At 33.7% G+C, this 24,508-nt stretch overlaps 1 protein-coding gene across 2 annotated transcripts; it reads right to left on the bottom strand.

The window, feature by feature from the left end:
- Positions 1–3,349: 3,349 nt before the first annotated feature.
- LOC123710723 (integrin beta-PS) lies at positions 3,350–24,296 on the bottom strand. Of its 2 annotated transcripts, none has more exons than XM_045662853.1 (17): positions 24,138–24,296; positions 18,767–19,078; positions 18,384–18,560; positions 16,354–16,582; positions 15,561–15,645; positions 14,984–15,154; positions 13,792–13,899; positions 12,344–12,496; positions 11,444–11,566; positions 10,926–11,093; positions 10,334–10,570; positions 8,836–9,010; positions 7,175–7,281; positions 6,695–6,839; positions 5,839–5,972; positions 5,356–5,508; positions 3,350–4,874 (listed from the first exon to the last, which is right to left on the bottom strand). In XM_045662853.1, the coding sequence occupies exons 2-17, from the start codon at positions 19,047–19,049 to the stop codon at positions 4,809–4,811; spliced, it is 2,514 nt and encodes an 837-aa protein (XP_045518809.1). In that variant the 5' UTR covers positions 19,050–19,078; positions 24,138–24,296; the 3' UTR covers positions 3,350–4,808. The 2 variants fall into 2 exon arrangements, with proteins under 2 accessions (XP_045518809.1, XP_045518810.1); XM_045662854.1 differs by lacking the exon at positions 24,138–24,296 and adding an exon at positions 20,966–21,349.
- Positions 24,297–24,508: the final 212 nt, after the last annotated feature.

Here is a 24,508-nt window from a genome sequence, read left to right as displayed (position 1 = left end):
ACGACTGATCATATACACACGGTAGATCTTATAGTAGAAAAGCATCAAGAGTTTAACCAGCCCCTATATCTAGCATTCATCGATTATACTAAAGCATTTGACTGTATCTCACTAGAAAGTATTTGGCAGGCGCTTTCATATCAAGGCATACCAGCCATATACGATATAGTTTTGGTTTCAGGAACGCCAAATCAATTACAAGAAATGATAGAAGACCTAAATACTGCCAGCAAAAAAATAGGACTACAAATAAATACTTCGAAAACAAAAGTTGCAACAAATAACAACATTTACCCGATTATGCTTAACGGAACAGACATCGAGTATGTAGACAGCTATACTTATCTTGGTAAACAAGTTTCATTTAAGAAACAAAGACATGACAACGAACTGGAGCGCCGCGTCACCTCAACTTGGAAGAAGTTTCAGAGCTTAAAAGAAATCCTCAAAGCTAAGCTAGTGGATTCTTGCCTGTTGCCTTGCCTTACATATGGAGCACAAACTTGGATTTTCAAAAACAAAACAAAAGCCAAAATACGTTCGTGCCAACGTGCGATAGAAAGGAGTATTCTCGGAATTAAATTACGCGACAAACATAGAAGTAAAAATATTCGCAGAAAAACCAATATTATTGATGCTGAGCAATATGCCCTTAAACTTAAATGGAGATGGGCAGGCCACGTAGCCCGTTGTACAGATGACAGATGGTCTAGAACAGTAACAGAATGGACGGGTCCGAAAGGAAACAGGAAGAAAGGAAGACCAATGGAGCGATGGGCCGACGGGATCGAGAGGGTAGCTGGCAGAAATTGGATGACGATGGCAAAAAATAAAGTAGGGTGGAAAAAGTTGGAGGAGGCCTTCACCCGGACAGGGGCCGCATCTTAGTAAAACTATAATTTTTCTTTTTATTTCAATCAAATGTATGTCAAAGATGTGGAATAAAGGTTTATTATTATTATTATATTTATAAATAAGATAAAATGTAACTTACAAGATTGTCAATAAAGACTATATTTATTTATTTATTTTATATTGAGTCGGGTATCTTAGATAATTGTTATTTTTTCATTTTAGTTTTTTCAACCGAATTACAACTATTCGATGTTTAAATTTACTTTTAGCACGAACAAGTAGAATTGCTATAAATAATAGATATGACAAATTATCTACTAATCAGTATAATTTACACTTTATTTAGAAATATAAACGAATTTATATTCATTAATGGAAAGAAAGAAAAACAACTTTATTAATAAAATATAATAATTAATTAATAAAGAAATATGGATCGTAAGGTCAAACGCCTCACGATTGTGAGTTGTTTTACTACTTACTTACTACGACTGTTTGAATACATTTTAGAAGCTTGCGAACTGGAAAACTGAGCTTGAGATTTGGGGGCCTCAACTACGCGTCGAATCAATCATCTCAGGTACTTGGTTGTTTTTATGTGATCCAGAAAAGGACAATTGACAGACGGAAACAGACATATAAAATAACCAAAAACAAGCGGTCTTATCAGAAAATAGCGATGTTTTAAAAGCAACTCGAATTAAAGAATATAACACAAATTATAAGGAAGTATAAATCTAAGAGTGTAATTTTTTAATTGCATTACCATGTTATTTAAACCGAGTAAATTCCAGGTTGAAAGAAAATATTTAAATCTAAACGTTATTTTGTTTGAGAAAAAATGTATATCTAAAACCCGTTTTTTCAAGGTGTGGAATACCACATAACCAAAAAACTATAGAATAGCCACACTAAATAGAAACCCCAATATCATAAACTGTTTGTTATGAACGACTAATAGGTTTAATCTCGGCTCATTGTAATGGCCGAATGTTTGCTGTCCAATTACGAAGTGAAATTAGTTACATTCAATATTCCAATATTTAATAAACCTTCGAGCTAATGCTGCGATCTATAAAAAGATTTCACAACCAACTTTTTTACTGAATTCTTCTGAGTTGCGTTATTAGTATAATAAAAACCTAATATTTTTGTATCTTTTACTAATATTTTTCGTTTTTACCTTTTTGTCTACCTTGAGTGTGTGAGTATACGACGTACCATTATCACACACATTGATTTTTAGCCTTAAGACGTTTTGGTGTCCTCGCTTCAAGTATTAGCAAGTTCTATACTAAATAATTTTATTATTCAGGGATCCTTTAAATTTCAATTCCCAAATGTAACAGTTATAGGCAAGATATAGTAAGCATTTACTTCCAGTCCATCGGACTAGTATAGAACATAGAACGTAACTTCGGAATGTTTATATGGCATAAGTTTTGGTAATCAGATACAACTTATGTTCTCGTTGTTTTTAAAATACTTGACTTACTTTGACTTAATGTCTCTTTGCCTCGTCTGCAACTGTTCGGCGCCAGGTTTGTTTGGGACGGCCACGCTTCCGCTTTCCTTGCGGATTCCAATCAAGCGCCTGCTTGGGAATATGATTGGGGTCTCTTCGGAGTGTATGGCCTATCCAATTCCATTTGCGTCGCTTGATCTGCTGGCCGATCAGGTTTTCTTGACAGCGCTCCCAAAGTTGCTCGTTAGAGAATTTTTCAGGCCAGTAGATGACCAGAAAACGGCGAAGACAGCGGTTAACGAAGACATGGAGTCGGTGCGAGATGTCTTTGGTGACCTTCCGTTTCACACCCATAGAGCAGCACAGATTTGACGTTGGATCCGAATTTTTATCCTTGATTCGACGCGTCAACATCCGTGACTGCCATATAGGCCGAAGTTGTGCAAAGGTTGCTCGGGCCTTGGCAATGCGCGAAGTGATGTTCTCATTTTTAAATACTACTAATACGAATACAATATTCTTACCCTAAATAATAATAAGTAAAAATGTATAAATAGAAAATGAAAATAAATAAAAAGTGATCCCCGTGGCAGTGTATCTTTAATGCTGGCAGCATTTAATCGATGTATTCGCAATACAGCGACTTATTGAGCGCCTGTACACTTGAGCCCCACGACCCAATAATACTTTTATTTTTCTGTACCAGCCTCATAATTCATACTAGAAACCTCAAGATATTTCAAGTATGTTTTTGACATATGTCATTTAAGTTGTCTACACAAACACATAAAGCTGATTGTCTAAAAATATATTAGAGTAAAAGCAGGAATGTATCTGCCTCATGCCTCACACTTATCTACAGAATTTCATAGTAGGAATTCTGGCAGAGTACTACTCATAATTCGTAGAAAACGTAGACTTTTCTAAAGGACTGGCTATTTTTTACGAAAACTATAAAAATGATTTATCCAGGACCCTTTAAAATACACTCGAAAGTATTAAAACCCCGTTTTTGTTACTAATTATTTATTAGCTATTAAAAGGCCACAATTAGTTAATTATCCGTAACAAACTCATATACATTCAGTACATTATAAAAATCATTAAAAAATTCATTTCCGCTTAAAAATGCAATAAACCGTAAAAATAATTTCATATAAAATTTGACGTTTATTCATAAATAATAATCACGTATTAGTAATGGCACTGTTAGCATTAAGGCACTACACATTTTTGAAATATAAAAAAATAAATACAGGCAGTGCTTTGTGAATTTATATTATCTACAAAATATATTTATTACCTAATGTTAAACTACACACACATAAGTACAAAACGCGTACTATGAGATTAGACCATAGGAGACATACATGTACTCCACTCCAAAAGAATTTACTAAAAACGTTAGTAATTTACACTCAAAATCGCGTAACGCATTTTTATTTTAGACCAAAAATAAAAATACATATATACGTCTCGTCATATTTAAAAACATATAAAAAAATGTATCGCATATGTCGCTATACCCAAAACTAGAAGACCAAGCACCATTTCGAGTAATTTTTTTAATTATTCCCTTGAAGTCTGAGGAGGAGTTTAAGGAGAAAAAATCGAAAAAACAAATGAAAGCTATAAAAGTCAGAAAAGCCTCTACGGGGTAAAGCAAAATGTTCCATACGTTGATATGAAACTAGAAGTATAAAAACATATTAAGGCGATATGTTCGCAATAGTAAACATACAATTGAAGATACAAAACGTAAAAAAACATGTCCCATGATTAAAAAAATATATATAATCTAATATTATATTATAATATATATTTGATAGTGTGTAGTCTAGTAAATGACGTCACGGGTTGGTGACTTCTTTCAATTCTATTGGAATGGAGTAAAATTCCGTTAAATGTAAAGGCACACAGTAAGGCATCTATATTGTACTATCAGCAAAATCAACGGATGTAAATCAGATCATTAATAAAATGCTCTTTATCAGCGCTATTTTAGATTCATTTAAACCGATTTAAATAAACGGTCACAGATCGGTAATTTTTTTATTAATACCAAACTAAAATTAAGCTTTGAGTTTTATATACGAGTATTAAAGGATACATTCGTGCGTGCGTTTTAAGACGTTAATACGTTAACTATTCGATGGGACCGTAATGGTTTTCGTTCATTCGTACAGATCCGTTATATAAAACCCTTAAAAACAAAATCTAATTACACATTTTAACTACAGCATTCATTGTCTCTTTTCGCCACAGCGTTGATACAATTCGACGGAAAGAGACAAAACATTTAGTTTCTATAACGTTAACACTGCTTAAAATTGCAATGAGATTCCGTTCCAAATAAATACGTATACAGTCAATAACGATTTCACAAAGTATAAATGCGACAATATTTTGCTGACAGTACATCTTTACAATACAAATATTCAAATACTGATGACTTAGTAACCACTACCAGTGATAATCACTGTTTCGCTTATTTTCCCGCATACGTGGGATTTTTGAAGGTGGATGTTGCCTGTTTATAAATTGGATTCTCGCCCTGTAACAAAGATATAGTGTATGTGTAATGGAATAAACAAAAATTGTTTGAACAAAATTTTTTTACGGGATAGAAACTCGAATTAATAAAAAAAAATCACGAGGAGGGGTGGGTGCCTTGAGCGAGAGGCACTGAACCTTGAGACCACAAATGGACTATTCTTACTATGTGCGCATTTAACACTCGCTCATACAATGGAAATCTTAGTGAATAAACAACCGGCCTTAAAAGCACAGAAAGCTGATCACCTATTTGTCTATAAATATAAAAAAAGGATCACAAAACACATACATAAATCTACAACCAGAGTTTTCAGAAATAGTGGACATAAATGCTTTTGTCTCGTCTAAACTAAACCCAAATCAATATCCAATTGTGTATCTAAACAAGTTTCTTAACCGAAAGTTATTTATCAAACAAGGTTTAGTCCTACACTGTTGAACAATAAGTATTAATTATAAATATGTGTAAAAAATCTTACAGTGTCCCACTTGGCCATCATACGCTCTTTCTCGAATCTGGCGAACTCCCTTCGATCGTGTATCGTGGTCACCATCTTCCACAGCATCAGTAGCGCCAGGCCCACAAGGACAATCGCCGCAATGACACCCAGAACTATGCCTAAGATGAACACCTGGAAAATTGAATTAAATAATGAAGCCTCTTGATTTTTAATTACATCGTAAACGATTCTCATACAAATTTTTATCGAATTTCGAAATGTATATTAAAAAAATCGTGATAATTTACGGTTTGATTCTTGTGAAAATTAATAACCAAAGGTTCTTCTAACTCCTACAATTCCGTGTATGACCATAATAAATATAATAATATGAATTATATGCCTAACTTCAGAGTTTTCACTAGTATCAGATATATTACCGTAACATAACAAAAACAATAATCTTTTATAAAATCTTTAAAAACACATAGGAAAATAAATTCAATAAGAAAATTGAAATACCTTTCTGGGACACTCGTGTTCCTTCTGCGCGCGTATGTGTACGGTACGTGTGTCGTTGTACGAATAAACGTATACGTACAAACAGTCTTCGTCGTCGTAGAAACTGCACAAGTGCTCGTTCAATGTTTCGTTGGCTAAAAAAGTATTAAAATTATGTTATTCTTTCAACTTTCAAAACAACTCTGTTAACGCTGTGACGAAAATTATTTCGATGAAGATTCTAAATTAAACCGATGAAGTTGGACTAATTTAGTTTTTATAAATCTCTTACAACCATTTAAACAAAAGTTTCTATCACTGTTACAAAGTTGAAGAATAATCAGAAATAAATAGATTCACATTGTTTCGTAAATGCAATGCATGTTTTCTTCTGTTTGACAAGATAAGCATAACACACTAGCGAAAAAGTTTTTGAAGCACGCACAACAGCTCGAGACTATACTTTGAAAGGAAAATGCACCAAAAGCCCAAATTCTATATTTTCATAAAAATGCAATAGTTCTTAAAATAAATAATGTTCTATGAAAGGCATTTCACGTGAAGCGGACAGCGTCGTAGAATTTGTTTATATTCTGGTTAATCACATCCCTAGTGGGTATGTACGCAAATACGTAACATTCTTTTATGATGTTTATTTTTCATGTTATGTGCCTTTAAAAAAACATGCTAATTGAAATTCCGTTTTTCTTGTCCGGCCGTATTGTAAAACATTATAAGAGCTATAGACTGATATATGATACATTATGTTCTATGTCGTTTCCCGTGTATTTCGCATATACAAATAAATGTCCGGTTTGAACACCTGTAGATTAACTTTAGGCCAACACTACTCACTAAGATTACAAATTAAATTTACCTTCAATCTTGCCCTCGACGACTTCCGGATAAAGAGCGCATTCGCCACAGTCCCGACCCGGTTGATCCGGATTATAGAGCGGGCCTCGTTTATGGACTTCACAGAGTACACAGTGCTTAAAGTCTTCACATCTACCTGGGCAGGTCTGAAACAATTTCCAATGTTAGTACAATTTTATTATTATTATTAATAAAATCTTGTATTTTATTTATAGGAAAATAGTTTTTGAGAGAATGTCAGTTATATTTATATTATTTTTTAAATATACAAAATTCAATAATAAATAATCGGGTTTGTTCGAAAACGTATATCTTGAGAACGGCTGCACCGATTTTCATGGTTATTGATTTAAACTAAATAACTATAAAATATTGAAAATTTACAAAAATTTAGTTTTTACTATAAATGATCTGTTATATATTTTAACTAATTATAATACTTTAGATGTCACGTATAATGAAACTTTTAGTAAACACTCACAGGACAGTTGTCACAAAACTTGCCAGTGTAGTGTCGGTCGTCGTCCACGCTGCACACACACTGACCGCACACACATTTACCATTTCCGCTGCAAATCTTGCCGTTCTCTGAAAATAAATACATCACATATAGAAACATACACATCTGTAAACGGGACAAGGGCTCTGAGTATTGACGTTATATTTATTGTACAGTTCTCAATCGTAAGGGAGCGTTCAAGTATTACATAACGATTTATGGGATCGGGCGTCCTCTTGTAAAACGTAACGATGCGGGGGGCTTGAATTACGCGTGGAAGCACTTTCCAGATAATGGTAAGGACACCACATAATGGTAAGTTTTAGGTATAAAGAGTCACTTGAGGTTGGCCACGAAACGACTTACTCTGAATCCTCTGAATATCTCTGGATACAGAAACGTTACGGCGCGATTCATGGGGGGTGTCAAGAATCTCCAAAAATTGTGTGACGTAATACTTGAACGCTCCCTAATCTAATAAATTTATATAATCTAATATATTTATAGACAATAAATTATATTATCATATATATACAACAAAGTCGGGATAGATTTTTCCCAAGTTTTAAATGGTAGGAACGGCCGATTAATTTTCACTTTGAATAGCATATACTCTGATTTTTCATTCCGTAGAATTCTGACATTTCATAAGTGTTGCTACTAAAAACGTGCCTCAAATTTGGGGCAACACAATAAAATGCTACGTAATATTTTATGTTTTACCTACAAAATCGTAAACCTTAATATTTAATCACTCAAGTGAAATTGATCACTTAAATATTAAGGTTCACTTTGCAAAATTGTAAAAAGAACAAATATTACGAACAATATATCGAATTAAGTATAATTACTTTATTTATTCTTTTGCTGGCAGCACTGCTTATTAATCCCAGGTTTAGTAAACCTTTTTTAAAAATAAAATATTCTTTTTGTTGTGCGTTTTTACTGTTTTTGATGAAAAAGCTACGCCCTTTTCACTCGCCGTAAATCGATCTTTAATGTGGACCGCACTTAATAAAATGGATACATTGACTAACAAATAGAATGTATGCATGGACTAAGATGTTCACTCGTATTAAAATTGAAAAAGTTGAAAATTGAAATCTCTGACATGTCAAAAAATGATAGCTATTACAATATTAAAAAGATTCACGTGAATCAACTGGAATTGATAACTTGACATTTGTTGGAAATTTCCCAAGAGCATAACACGGCTTTAAGATATTTTTGAGTTAATTACATAGTAATTCATCGGCTGTCATTCATGACAAGCCAACCAAAGAGAAAAGTCAACCGTTTAAGGGTTTTGCAGTTACATTGAGTGACGTGGACTTTGCACTGCAAATATTTGTTATTGGTGAAAAGGAACGCAAATTTATTGATATTTATTATATATTATAGAGGTCAAGAGGTCACGTGGAGTATAATAGTTAAAGCTTAAAAACTTTTTTTAAACAAAAAAAACATAACTTAACTTACGACAAGCTAAAAGGAGAGCTCTTTCTAGTTCATGCCGTCTCTTCTACGGCCTCGATTTGAAATATGCCAATATGTTAGACTTTATACAGACAGTGACAAGTATGAGTTGATATGTCAAAATTTGTTTGCCCCAACCCTATTAACCAACGGCACAAAACACTTACCTGGTGATATACAGGCGCTCTGATCCTTAAGGCACTGACAGGCAGGACCTGTGTATTCTGGCCTACAGTTGCACTTGCCACAGACACACTCGCCATGGGACGGACCGGAACAAATCTCGCCATGATTCATATCACACGTGAAGTTATCGCATTCACAGAATGGACCTGATATCACCTGAAATTATGGATTAAATATTAAATTACATTTATTTTTGTATAACGCTTCCGTAGATATTTATAAGTCTTCTACATTATCACTTAACCATATCCTATTCAATCGTGACTTTAGGAGCGTACAAGTATTACGTCACGCAATTTGTGGAGATTCTTGACCCCCCACCCCCATGAAACGCGCCGTAACGTTTCTGTATCCAATAGGTAAACGTTTCGTGACCACCCCTAGGGACTCTTTATACCTAAAACTTACCATTGTGTGGTGTAAAGTACTGGAAAGTGGAAAATAATATTAACAATAACGGGTAATTCAATCCCCGCCCCGCATCGTTTCATAAGAGGACCCCCCGAAAACGTCGTTACGTAATAATTGAATGCTCCCTTTTGTACTTTATGTAATTTCTTATTCTTTTGTATTGTTTAAAGTTTTTTTTTATCTGATTAATATTTTTTGCGTTAGATTTGATAATTGTATAATTGTTCAAAAAATTTTAAAACTTGTAATTTTATTTTTGTTGATTTGGATATGCACTTGCTGCACTTCAAATAAAATCAATGGCATTAAAACATTTTTAGGTCTGGGCCTCAGATTTCTGTATCTGTTTCATGATCATTTGTCAATCTAATAGGCAAGTAGGTGATCAGCCAGTTCTGTGCCTGACACACGCCGTCGGGTTCCTCACGATGTTTTCCGTTACCATTCGAGCGAATGTTTACGCGCACATTCGTAAGTCTATTGGTACACAGCCGAGGATCGAACCTACGACCACAAGGTTGAAAGTCGCACGCTGAAGCCACTAGGCCAACACTGCTCTGCATATTACCCTATGTATTTACTTTTTTCTTGCTAAGGTTGGTTGGAAGAGATAAAGCCACCCGTTGCATCACTGATAATGTATGTTATTCCTTTTATTTTTAATGGAACGAAGTTTTAATAAATAAATGTATTACATTATCACAGTAGTTAAATACCGGAATATTATATATAAGAAAAACACTTTTTGAACGGATTAAAGCCTGGTGACTGAAGACTGAAGACCTTTCGTCTTCAGTCACCGTGAAACGCACACTGAAAAGTACGCGAAACGTCGGAAAAAATTTAAAATTTAGAATTATGTAAATAACTATAAGTTTTAAAAAATAATACATAGCTTTAATCCGTTCAAAAAGTGTTTTTCTTAATGTGTAAAAGCTATTTTAACAAAAGACAATACTATATTATATAAACATTAATATGGCAACATTATAATATTCTAATCGAATAGTTCTCGTCAAAAAGACGCGTTTGTATTATTTACAAAAAACATTGTACGCTAGAGCTCACCTTAAGCAGATCATCCATCTTATTACACTCGCAGACACCACAGATACAGGTACCCCGGTTGGAGCAAAGTGGTCCAGAGGTTGCGTTCGTTGGACGACATCCTCTCTCTTGTTCCAAGGATACTCCGCTGTGAGCTGAACATTCACAGCTCTTGCCAAAACGTCCAGGATGGCACACGCAGACACCACAAGCAGATATGCCTTGACCGCTGCACACCAGTGGACTGTCATTGTAGGCCTGAAATATTTTGGAACACAATTTTTAACAGACTTCACAAAAGTTACTCACAAATTATTGGAATTAAATAATACTTGACTAAAATGATGGATTAAGGCTTACCAAGTGCGTACACGTGCGCATCCGTAAGTATGTACGCCCACAAATTTCTAGCTAGCCACAAAGTTATATCGACATAATTCCTTTATTCGTTTTAATGATAATATTATTATTATCTATCTGTAGGTATATTTCAACTTAGGAAACAGTAAAATTTTCAACAAAATCAGTTTAAAAAATTTCAACAAAAAATGAGTTGTTAACAGACAATATTTACAGGTATTTGTAGACGTTTTGTTTTATTATTATTACTTACATGGTGTCCCGGGTGCTCGCAGGGACAGTCACACAGCATGTCCAGTTCCACGGTGAGACTTTCAGAAACACCCACAGGGTATATCGTGAATGTTTGTCGCCACTTGCTGGGATCCTTGGGGCACTCCTTTAGGGTTATTTCGGCTGAGAACTCGACCACGTCTCCTACCTAATAAAAATAATTTTGATTTTCTGGTTAAATACATACATTATGAAGTCCATTATGTTATCAATAAAAAAAAATTCAATTATTATGACAATCGTTAATTATTATTATTATTATAGAAACATTTTTTCTATATATCGTGTTAGGTTCATATTTAATATTTTTATGTGTCTGATTACGGAACTTACAAATCAATATATTTACATTTTTTTATAAGAAAGGGAACAAATGAACAAACTATGGACACCCATATTGGTGTGTTCTCTAGAACTCAATAACAATAGAAAAAATATTTATTAATACAAAACAGTAACGCCATGAACCTCTGCCGGTTTGCCTCCTGTACGACTTACCTTTAGTCCTTCACACTTATTTGTCTGTACGAGCTTATCTTTGCTTCCCAAACATGATGAATAATACATAATCTGCACTGCGTCACTTGAGGTGTCCTTCATTTCTACTGTCGACGTAATTTTCTGTAAAAATATTTCCACTATTTATTTACGCACATCTCATACAGAAATTACTATACAAATTATAGTATTTGCGATTTTAGTGCTTCCTTATTAGAAGTAGTAAATTTACTTGTTCTATGACAATCATTGACAAATAATTTTAAAAATAAACGTGTGTGTACTTATGTACACGCGTTAGACGTTAAACTTCTTTGGCGTAACCAGATAACAATCTTTTTAAAAGTTTTATCTTATAAACTAACAATAGAAAAAAGGTACTTAATAACATTGAAAGAAAATTTTACTATAACGCGTTATATATTTGAATAAAGTTTATAAAATAAAACAAAATTATTTCTACATAATTAAAGAAATGGACATTTTTTATTTTAAAATGTTCACTATGCCAACTTCACGGTGTCGAGTTTTTGTGACGGTGTGCAGGTGTCGGTTTTTCGTGACGGTGTTGCGTGCGCATCGTTTATTTTATTTAAAAAAAACATTTTGCCCTAAGGCGCCAAAATAAGTATAACTTTTTTTTTAAATCTCCGATAAGACTGTTTGCCTGAATACTTAGCTTATATAGCCGTCATTTGAACTCAACCACCACCTGGCCGCAACTGTTGTCTTGTGGTTACATTAGCGTATTACGCGACTTAGTGGCCTTAGTATAATTCGAATCTCAATAAAACAATTATTTCAGTTTAATAAAAATATCAGATTCTACTTCTTAAAAATTATCTACTTTTTCTTTCAAACCATAAAATTCACTTAGGCAGGAATATTATTTCTACTCACGTTATACTGTTCCCGGACCAAGTCCACAACGTTATCCGAGTCATCGCTAAGGATTCCACTGCTGGAGCCCTCAATATGTCTGCTTAACTGCTCATACACATTAATCTGCTCAGCTGTTACCGCAAATATTACATTGATAGCATGCTCTTTCACCTATAAAAAAAAATATATATATTTGTAAGCAACGGGTATTATCTTAGTATATTAGTTATTGGAAAATGATAACACAGTTATATAACTGACAATATTGTCAATTAAAAGAATTATCACTTTGTTAAATTTCGTAGTTCTGTAGTCTAGTCTGTAGTAAGCTATTGTTATTTTCTCGATTATTTATTTGTTTCCCTATATTGTTCACGTAATAGGATAACAATTCCCGTACGTATACACATACACGTACGCACAAAGTTTTGGTATATGTATTTTGTGGCCTAAATATGTAAAGACGGCTTAAACAACAAATAAATCAGTGGCGCTACAACCTTTTTAGGTCTACGCCTCAGATGTCTGTATCAGTTTTATGATCATTTGTCAGTTTAATAGGCAAGTAGGTGTTCAGCCACCTGTGCCTGACATACGCCGTCGACTTTTTGAGTGTAATTCATGCCTGTTTCCTCAGGATGTCTTTCTTTACTGTTTGAGCGAATGTTAAAACAAACATAGGTTCGAGCTGAGGATCGAGCCTGCGATCTCAGGGATGAGAGTCGGTTAGGAGAACAACTTAAAGACGGCTGAGTAGATTTAAAAACGTACGTATAATAAGTACGTATTACATAACCTACGTGACGTTTCAAATCAATGACAGTCCACACACAAATTCACAAGAAAACAATTAATATGAAATCAAAATGAGTCATTTAATTAATTTAACATATTTCCTAAAAATCCTTGAAGTATTCATGTATTGTATGTCAGGGTTAACATTTAGCAGAATTTATAAACCTTTTCCCTTTAACCGTCATATGGGTCACTGGTTCATTATGATTATTATTTCTGAGTATTTCTGAATAAACCTCTGAATGTCGTCTTAGTCGCCACAATGCAAGACTTTTTGGGTCTAGGACAAGTCGGTTTCATCACGATGTTTTCCTTCACCGTTCGAGCCAATGTTAAATGCGTTCATAGAAAGAAAGTCGAAAGAAAGCCGGGGATCGAACGCTGAACCCACTAGGCCAACACTGCATATGTATCTTTAAAATGTCATATAAAAGACATAAAGGAAAGATGTTGGTCTTAGAAAACCCTGAGAAATATAACCTGTAATCGACGTGTAAAATCTTACATATGTGTATCTTAAATAAAAATTAATTTTTAATTATTATTACCCAATGTGTGGGTTTACCCACAATTAACCCACATGGGGTTAAGAATATTATAAATACTGTATATTTGTGTGTTGGAAATAAATTCATGTTCAAAATATTAACTAACCTAACTAATTAACTAACCTTAAGGTTAATTTGCGAAATGCTGGGATAATCTTGCACTGTGGAGTGTGTGTACGAGTTGTCTTCCATGTGACACTCCCCATCATTCGGTTGAACAATACCACCCAGCTGGAAGAGAAAATATTGTGTTTAGTTTCCTTTAAGGCTACAACCCTAAATGGCCCTTCGCCTCAGAATGCATCCGATTCTTTGATCATTTTTATTTCATAGACAGGACCGATTCTGTCTGTGACTTGTCAGCGATTTTTGGTTTGAGACAAACATTTCCTCACGATGTTTTCCTTTAGTGTACGAGCGAGTGTTAGATGCGCGCAGAAAGTCCATTGGCACAGTCGGGGATTGAACCTACCTAACTATTCGTTTTTAAGGATATTCCATAAAAAATCTCTTAGATTCAAAGCCTTCTTACGTCCTTCCCACGTTCGTAGTTCCATGTTATAAAGAATAATATAGGTAATATATATCCCAGTATCTAATATACCATTGTATCGGTAATCCGGACTAATAAAACAATTACTGTGGAAGCCCGGTAATCTGAGACGGTCTATAATTCATTATTGAATATTTTATTGACTATCTTCGCTAATACGTGATCTAACGTGTTATAACTTGTACGCAGCACCCTTAATGTGCTCGACGTGTAGGGAATTGTTTTGATTCTGATTGTTTAGTTTTAATTTGAATTAATGACTTTAAATTTTTAATATACGTAAGCTCTCTATTGTGTTGTTTAATTTACTAAATTTGACATACATAATTAAGCATGATTTCTTATCTTAATCTTATCATTGGATATGTAATTTGTCAGATTACAAGGTTCTCTTTCCTAAAATTTTCAGACTATAAGCAGCACTATAACTATAATGCGACAAATTAAAAATGCAATTTTTTTGCCGTTTGCAAAGTTTTAGTATACAGTGGACCCCCGGTAATCCACTGTATACTAAAACTAGAGTTTTAGCGACCTATAATAAGAAGCACTCCTTATTATTTTGTCTCAAGTTACATTGTGTTTGTCCACAAATTTCTCTAAAAAGTCATATAAAGATGTTACATGAATCTCTAAACATTCTAAGTTTGGGAGTACTTTTATTCATAGGTCCTGTTGCTTCCGAAACAAGAGTAATCGTTAATATTTAAAAAATAATAATTTCTAATAAGTACGTGCCAAAAAAATATACACAAAACGAACCTTTCCGTCTCCCGCATAATGGAACCCGGCGTCAGTTGAGAAGACGAGCAGTTTCCTTGCGTGTTCCCTCCAGCCAATCTCCTGTTTGCAGACCACAGCCTGCATTATGGCGTCGAAGCCACCTTCGGGAGCATCCAGGTTTCCTGACACGTCAGCTTGGGCTACCGCTTTCTACAAAATATTCTGTATATATATTCTGCGACCCTACACAATTTGTATTATATGAAAATGTATTTGACAAAATAACACTTTACATAAATGATTTATTACATGTATCTCTTTTCCTCGCAGCGTTAAGTCAATTTGACAGAAAAAGAGGAAAGATAGAAGATACTTTGAATTGCTAAGCATACTGCTCAGAATACTTTTCATAATTAAAATACGAATAAAAAGAGTGGCAGAATGTAGCCAGTTCTTCTTGCTCGCTCTACGCCATTGACTTGAGAACTCGTTGTAAATTTAAATTTAGAACCAATTTAACTTCTTTTCTGACGTTCATAAGTGTACTTGTTTACGTATATGAATAACTTATTAACAATGAGCATTGTTTAAGCGTCCGAGGCTAAGGGTAACTTACGTCAAAGAAGTCTGTATCGTTGCTGAGGGACATTTGATTTTTGTATCCATAAGGAGCAGCGCAGCCGTCGCACGGTGAAATCAAACTAAAATACATAGATTCGGTTGAAACAAACAATTTCTGGTAGAAAATACATCAATATATTTTCTATGGCTATTATATATTATAACTATATGAAAGCAATAAAACCGACCATTGTCTTTATTTTTCTCTTGTGTTGAATCAATGGCGCTTCAACCTTTTTAGGTCTGGGCCTCAAATTTCTGTATCTGTTTCATGATCATTTGTTAATCTAATAGTCAAGTAAGTGAACAGCCTTCTGTGCCTGACGCACGCCATAGACTTTTTGGGTTTCAGCCTAGCCGGGTTCCTCACGATGTTTTCCTTTATCGTTCGAGCGAATGTTAAATGCGCATATAGAAAGTCGATTGGTGCACAGCCGAAGATCGAACCTACGAACTCAGGGATGACAGCCGCACGCTGAAGCCACTAGGCTAACACTGCACTACGATATCAATATTTAAGAGAAGAAAAATTTCGTGGCTATTTAATTTACTTAAAAACTAGAACTTAAATAAAATGTTATAGTATCGTTTGATAGAAGATGAAACGGGAATTTATAATGTTACTTTTCTTTATAAAAGTTAACCTAATTCCGCAAAACATTTCCATCAAGCCTCAAGACTTGCGTAGTAATATAGTAACATATTAAGAATGACTTAAAATATTGCTGTTTCATTCATGCAATATGCTTTAAAAAGAGACAATAGTTATAACTATTAGTCAGACTCACTTCTTCGGCACAGTAGACACATATGGCATCACGAGTTTATCCACGAAAGACCCAAATCCAATCCTAAAATTCGATGTAATATTTCTCATGGTACTTGACAATAAACTTCCCAAAGTACTGAGCTTTTCTTTATCGTTTTTCATTGACCTACTCAAGTCCATGAGGTAGTACAAATCTACTGGATAATCTTGCGCCTGGGCGTATGAGAACGACATCTTTTGCATTTGGTCTGAAAGAAAATAATATAATTAAAAATGTAACGAATTAAATTTCGAGGTAAGTTAACCTAAATTCTGTAGGAGGTCACGCGTTCGAAGCACGGAACCACCAAAGGATTGTTTATCTATGTGCGCAAACAGTTGCTTGCGAAGACTAACTGTAACCGGCATGTCTTAAAAGCGCAAAAATCAAAATCAATAAAAATTATGAACAAAAAAAAAACGAATGCAATCTGTGACCCAGACCAGCAATATTGTTATATTACCTAGGTAACACTGAAAATGTTAAGAACATGAAAAACGGCTTAATGTTGCCAATACTTTTATCGTTTTTCGAAGTAATCTCCGTTCCTCTCTACATGTCGCATTCGATGGAACCACTGAGAAAAGCAGTAGGCCCATTCTTCCTTAGAGGAATCTCTTCAATGGCATTTTCGTACGCTTTCACCGCAATTTCAGGGCTGGTAAAGCGAATACCTCGAATTTAATCTTCAGGTCTTGGGTATAAATGAAATCTCCACACGTTATCTCGACACCTGCCATAGTCAAATATTCACCAGTCCATGCGAAAGTGTTTCTGGTCGTCTGTCAAAGTATGGTGGATCCAACTGGTACAAAGATTCCGTATCTGCTGATAGGTCACTCTGTTATCTTCCTCTATCATGCGTCGCACAGCACTGATTTTATCTTCAGTAGTCGCTGTTAAAGGACGTCTCTCACGCGGATCAACATTGAGATTGCTACGTTAAACCAATTGTAAACAGTGGCACGAGATAGGGGCTTCATTAAGAAATGCCGATCGCAGCCTATCATAGCTTTGATGTTGAGTAAGCCCACAACGAATGTCAGAATAAATCATTGACCAAAAATTTTCTGGCGTTAGGTTAATTTTCACGTGTAACAAGAGTTTTAGATTTGCTGCCATTTCACAAAAACAAATGACAAATGAATGCAATATACTACATTAGGTTACCAAAGAGTTCTAAAATTGAAATTCAAAAAGTTTTCATTAGCAAACTGGCCCGTTCTAAACATTTTCGGTGTTACCCGCGTATAACGCTTTTTAATTCATCTAAAATTTATATACATATATTATGATCAATTCAAGTCAAAAACCAAAATAGCATTATAATAATGATAATGACCCTGTACCATTATCTACCACATTGACACTAAACACTAATGACCTAACTAGGCGAGACTTGTCAAGCAATGACAATGACAAGAAAACATGTTTACATCTGGTTAACTGATATTCTTTATTTACAAGTCGGTTTAACTTCTTTGTGATTTCAATTTGGTTTTTTGTCGGTATTTTCGTTACATTTTTTCTTAGGATTAGTCAATAGCGGTAGTAGACAGAAGTGTATATTTTTTTTTGCTATGTATTGCTGTTTCCATGTTTTATAAAAACTTAAATAAGTGTTAGTGTGCGTTAGTCTTAAGTGCTAAACATTGGCGTGTCTTCTTAGAAAATGTTCTTATGTTAAATATTGGTAAATTAAGTTAGACTTAAATTACTTATTAGTCTTAACTTAAGATCTTATTGTTCCATGATGTCTTTGTGAAGACACGTGTATTAAAAAAATCCATGTTAAAGGGTAGCATTATTTTTCAAGACTAAATATACCTTAAAACTAACATAATATTCCTCAAAGAGATTGCTGATTAGCGATAGGATGTTATATGTTTTTGTATAATGTTACGACGTGTGAATAAATAAATCAAAATTATTATATAATAACTAAGAGAATAAAGAGGAGTAATCACACACAATAAGTAATTTATGTTTAAATTAATGTTTACACTTACTCATACGTAACTGTAGTTTAACACGTTGCGGTTTAATTTGCACCAGGTTTTCACCAGCTCCAGCAGCCATGTAACCACCACCGCCTTTGACACTACTACCACTACTGCTACTACTACTACTACTCATAGACTCCTCGTAGTAGCCCGACTCCATGCCGATACCCATACGGCCCTTCGCTGTAAAATACAGAACAATTTAAAATACTTTTTTGGTACGAGTCGCTCATTTGAACCGAATGAAATAAGAGACTGTTTACATTTTTAAAAGACTTTTTAAAATCTTGTCAAAGAGCCCATTAGAACTTAAACTGATCGGCGATGAGCCCCTATCTGCTCTACTAACCAATTTATCACTAATAAGATGCAAAGGGCGTGCACTATACCTCTTGTCAACTCTCTGTTATACATAGGATCGATAGACTGCTGATTATCAGGGTTAAAGATGTAGGCTTCATCACACCCTGCGGTGCCTCCTTCCATGGCAGGATTGAAGCATCTCGGTCCATTAAACTCGGGGGCGAAGCACCAAGCACAAGTCGCTGTCCTTGCACAGTCGCTACAAGTTGTTTTACTGGAACATGGATTCTGGGCCAACAGATGTTCAGCCCTCTGACCGTAACACACGGCGAGCAGACACACCCATACTAGGAGCGTTCGAGTTGTCATTTTTATTTCGTTTCGTTTCAGAGTAAGATCTGAAATAATAAAAAATACATAGTATTGTTTTTTGTTAACATAGCTTTTACACATTAAGAACACACTTTTTAAACGGATTGAAGCTATGTATTATTATTATAAACCTATAATTATATACATAGTGGTAAATTTAAATTTTTCCGACGTTTCGCGTGCTTTACAGCATGCGTGGTCACGGCGATTGAAGACAAAAGGTGGCGAATGTCAAAAGTATCACAGCTGTGATACTTTTGCTTCAATCCGTTTAAAAAGTGTTTTCTTAAAAAAAATACATATACAAGAATCTAACGTGGACTTATGACATACGTTGTACAGTGTTATTAGGAAAAGGTACAGCTACACCAACCATAAAAAGTCGTAAAAGCATCCGTGCATAATTAATTTCTCTATAATTCTCCTAAGTTAGGTAAATTGGTAATTTCCTTGGTTAAAACGATTTATTTTAAGTTATGTCTGGAATACAAAATTTCAAATAACACATCACAGCTGTGATACTTTTGCTTCAATCCGTTTAAAAAGTGTTTTCTTAAAAAAATACATATATTTGAGATATACTTGAATAAGTTACAATTCATAAGCGTTCTATTTGAACTGCATTTACAATAAAGGTGTTTTTATTGCATGCATTCCGATATATTTGTTTTAACATTGAAAGCCTTATTTAAATGACACTAGGAAAGTAAGAGTAAGGACTCAAGGCTTACTTAAAACATACTATAAACCTTCATTATTAAATGTAATGTTACCTTTGTATTTGCTACAACAACAAACAAACAAGAAAGTGATCAGAGTAAAAAAAAGACTGAAAGTCAATAAGAGAAGTGCATAAGAGTTGTACGTCAGTAAGTATCTATGTTCACCTACACCAATTCATTCTCTAATTAATATAAATCGCCTACTAGAAGACGGCTGGACGAATTCCACTATTTTTTATATTTTTTGAATCGAGAATTGAAAAATTAAGATTTCTTTAGAGCACTTTGGTTTATATTCCGGAAAAGCGAACCCTCTATGGGGAGCACAGTAAAATATTTCATACGTTGGTATGTAGCTTGTGAAAAAGGTAGGCTAAGTAAGAAAACCATATTAAGGCGAAACGCAATTCGCGAGGACAACTGGTACTTAAAAATAATCACGCAATCAATAATAATAATACATTTATTTGAAATTTTGTATTCCAGACATAACTTAAAATAAATCGTTTTAACCAAGGAAATTACCAATTAACCTAACGTTGGAGAATTATAGAGAAATTCATTACGCACGAATGCTTTTAAGACTTTTTTATGGTTGGTGAGCAGTACCTTTTCCTAATAACACTGTACAACGTATGTCATAAGTCCACGTTAGATTCTTGTACTTGTGGGCGGTTTATGGGCGAGAAAGGGCGCCCCCGCGATCTGAACTAAACGAGGTCGCGGCACCAACAAATAACAACTGGGCGAGAAAATGCACATAAAGTAGCGCAAAACGTAAAAGTTTATAAATCTCAATATTTATTCAAGTTTGGATGGATGAAATATTCAGTAAAATAGCCGAGTGAGGGCCTTAAAATAACCAGTTTAAAGTCTTCTATAATTAGAGGACATTCTATATGTAAACACTAAGAGGTCCTTTATAAAAACAGCTGAGCGTTATCTCTCTGGCCTCTCTCCGTTATCGGTTCAAGTTATATTATTGTTTATTCTAAAAATAATATCGTATATGTAGACAGGGGATACATATCATTGATAAACGACTGCTTTTATATACATATATTTTGTTGTTAAAAATTGTTACAAAATATTTTTTTAAGGCAGCTTTTTTTCGTTAACGACGATACCTTGAGTATAGACTATAGAGATAGTTAACTAGCTAAGATTTATAATTATTTTCCTTAACTTTACCTTGTAATAGATTTTAAGGTACTAGGCACACATAATAATAAATAAGTATCACGATTATCTCACAATTCTACTTTCAAACAATATTTTTTATAATTTATCGCACAAACAATAATGGTTTCACAAGTTCACTCTCCGAAAACTGCGACCCACTTTTCCCTACTACCACCAACGTTCTTATCACTGCACTTGGCATACAGTCATTTTACACAGAAAAATGCAATATCAGTAATATCACTTTAAATAATATATTTTTATTATTAAGTATAACGAATATTCACTTATTCAACAAGTTTTTATTAAAATAAACAATTATTTGCCGCTCTTTTAAAGCAGTTCTGTTTTAAACAATTCAGAGCAGCACGTCCAGACCGCGCCGGATGCACGCGTGACTAATCATACAGAAAATAACTTCGTCAGCGAGTGATACAGCGCGCGCCGTCACCATGCCTTCTTGGAACCAATACGTGCCAAATCAAGAGTCAATACAATATAACAGGAGTATGACAGCATTAATAGCCTTCGCAGCTCATATTGTATATACAAGGGTCAGTAATATAACCGTATATATTATATTAAATTCGTCGGAAAAATTACGCATTTGGAAATTTGGTTTTCGAAACTAACCTAGACTTTAGTTTAAACGAAATTCATTATTAATAGGTAGTTCACACCTGCTCCAGGGATCAAGGAAGCCTGAAGCGCCCCACTAGGGGCTTAGCCAACAAGCATTGCTTTAAAGTTTAAATGTTCCGCGTTTTTGGAAATATTTTCTGCAAGGTTGTATAAATGACCTTATACAGTATATAAGGTAATCAAGATTCTTGGTAATTCTTAACGATTACATCACAGCAACAAGTGTGACTCAGTGTATCTCATATTATAATACTCCGTCAATAATCGAAAATATAACATTGAATGACTTAAATACAAACCGTTTCTACATGAAATCTTCAAAGAGCTATTAAATTATTAGTTAAAAAAAAATTTACGACTTTTATTAAAGCTATGACTAATAAACTATTCATTATTAATAGTATGACGTATTATAAATCAGTCTCAGAATTATCATCAGCCTGTTTCGTTTCGATACGAAAATATTAATTACTAGAAAGATGTTGGATGATTTTTAGTTTAACTTATCTATGTAGTTGGTCTAATGTCTTCAGCGTGCGACTCTCATCCCTGAGGTCGTAGGTTCGACCCCCGTCTGTACACTTTAATTTTATGTACGCATTAACATTCGCTCGAACGGTGTACGAAAACATCGTGAGGAAACCGGCTTGCCTTAGAGCCAAAACCCAACGGCGTGTGACAGACACAGGAGGCCGATCACCTACTTGCCTTAGATTGACAAATGATCATAATAGATACAGAAATCTAAGGCCCAGACCTAAAAAGGTTGTAGCGCCACTGATTTTTTTTATCTTTGTCTTACACAAATTATGTTCCGCCTTCTTTACAGTCCCGCAATATCAAAAATCAATTTTTTTAAGGTATCATAGCAGTCAAATAAAAAATGTATCGTTAAATTGAAATTATAACGCGCCGCATTACCGTGAGACGCGAGCTATTATATAGTGATTACAGTAGATTTGCTATCCTAGCAGATATCAGAGCTTTTTATGCGTATAACGTTAATCTCATACTAGTTAAAGTATCAGCCCTTATTTGTATGACTTGAATCTGGTTTCCTTAAACATCGATAACGGTAAGGGTGCACTGCGGGTCACTGACCGCTCCCGTCTGGTTCGCGGGCGTGGCGCCACAAAACATAAATGAACACAATCAAATCTGAATGTAATTATAGATTTAAAAAACCATTATGATACAAATAAAATTAATAGTTTTAAAAGTGAGATTAATGAAGACTTTATATATGTATAATAAAATGGTCAAACTGAACATTTTTAAATAAAAAATAATTTCTAGGAATATTGCTACATATATTTCCTACAAAATAATGTTCCAAAGCTTTAAGTACATATTTTTATAATTTATTATTTTTTATAAATTTGAAAGTGTGTAGTTTGTTAAACATTGTGTTTAACCCTAATTTATATTTTAAATAATTAACAATTATTACATTAAATGTTCAAAAGGGTTAACTATATTTATAAATACCATTCAAATAAAAAACAAAAACTCAATTTTTTACTACACTATAGACATTATATACAGGCTTTCATTACTATAATGTAACCAGAAATTAATGAATTGCCAATACATTATTTGACCTGCTTAGAAAAAATTATACAATATTAATAATAGGTATAAAACTGTATACAACCTGTTAAAAGTACCTCACTACTTTCATCACAAAAATTACATTTATAAATCATGGATTTTATAGACATATTTATTATTAGTATTGAATAACAATATTCTATAGATAATTTTTGATTTTATTATTTATACATAATAATTGATACAGTGTACAACCTAAGCAACGGAAGTGTCTCTTTCTAGTCTCACATATTTAAAGTAATTAACATAGCTTCACTACATATGATACTGAAATGTCTCATGAAGTTAATGTTATAAAATAGAAAATATAAATTCAGATTGACATAACATGATTTAGTCTAATAATAACAGAATACAATGAATGTTAATGTAAAAACTTATTTTCTTTTAATGTTGTCGATGTCACACTTAGATTATTGAACATAATAAGATTTTATGTATTGTACCAAATGCATCATATTATTATTAAGTTATCTAACATATATGCTTTAAGAAGGGAGAATCCCTACTCAAATTTAATTATTATTTACAGTTATTATCTACATCTTGAGCAAATATGACATTACCTCAACTAAACATAAATCAGTAATATTTAAACCAAACAAACAAATTGATTCAGAATAAAAACCCTTCTTACATAACTATATGGGTGTGTGAAATATGTACATCGGTATTTGTTTATGTATTTTCTCCATTATAATCCATATTGCCAAGGATATGTAGTAACTTGACAACCTTAATCAACTATGCCTGTTGGCTAACAGTGAATCATAAACAAACATTAATTACCAATCGAGAGAAAGCTTAGGTCAAAGAATTGTTATTTAGGCAGCAATCCTGAACAAATAATTCATTTATAAAATTGTAATGATTAAAGTCTTCATTAGAGAAAGATTGTAAGGGGTAAATTGTGTAGGTGTTGACTTACCCGTAATTTCCGTTTCATCTACTGCGTATTCATCATTATATATGAAAAGACACAATTTTAAGCACAATACTTGTGTTTGATCAGCTTTAATTAATATTAAACGAAATAATAGGAATAATACAAATCCTCAATCATTCATTACTCACTTATATCATTTTAGTTATAGTTAGGTCCACAGATAAAATTGATAAGAACCTAAATGTGTAGTGTCAACGTACAGCTGTCAACTAAGAATTCGTACACAAACCTGATAATAAAAAATTACAAATCTGAATCTAAAAATTCAATTCTTTAGTAAGTATATCTTATATATAATCATACAATTTATAAATATATCATATTCTTTCAATAACACTATAGTTTCTACACTA

This window comes from Pieris brassicae, chromosome 6, assembly GCF_905147105.1.
Source record: "Pieris brassicae chromosome 6, ilPieBrab1.1, whole genome shotgun sequence".
Taxonomy (NCBI): domain Eukaryota; kingdom Metazoa; phylum Arthropoda; class Insecta; order Lepidoptera; family Pieridae; genus Pieris; species Pieris brassicae.
This window is presented reverse-complemented; position numbering and strand designations above follow the sequence as displayed.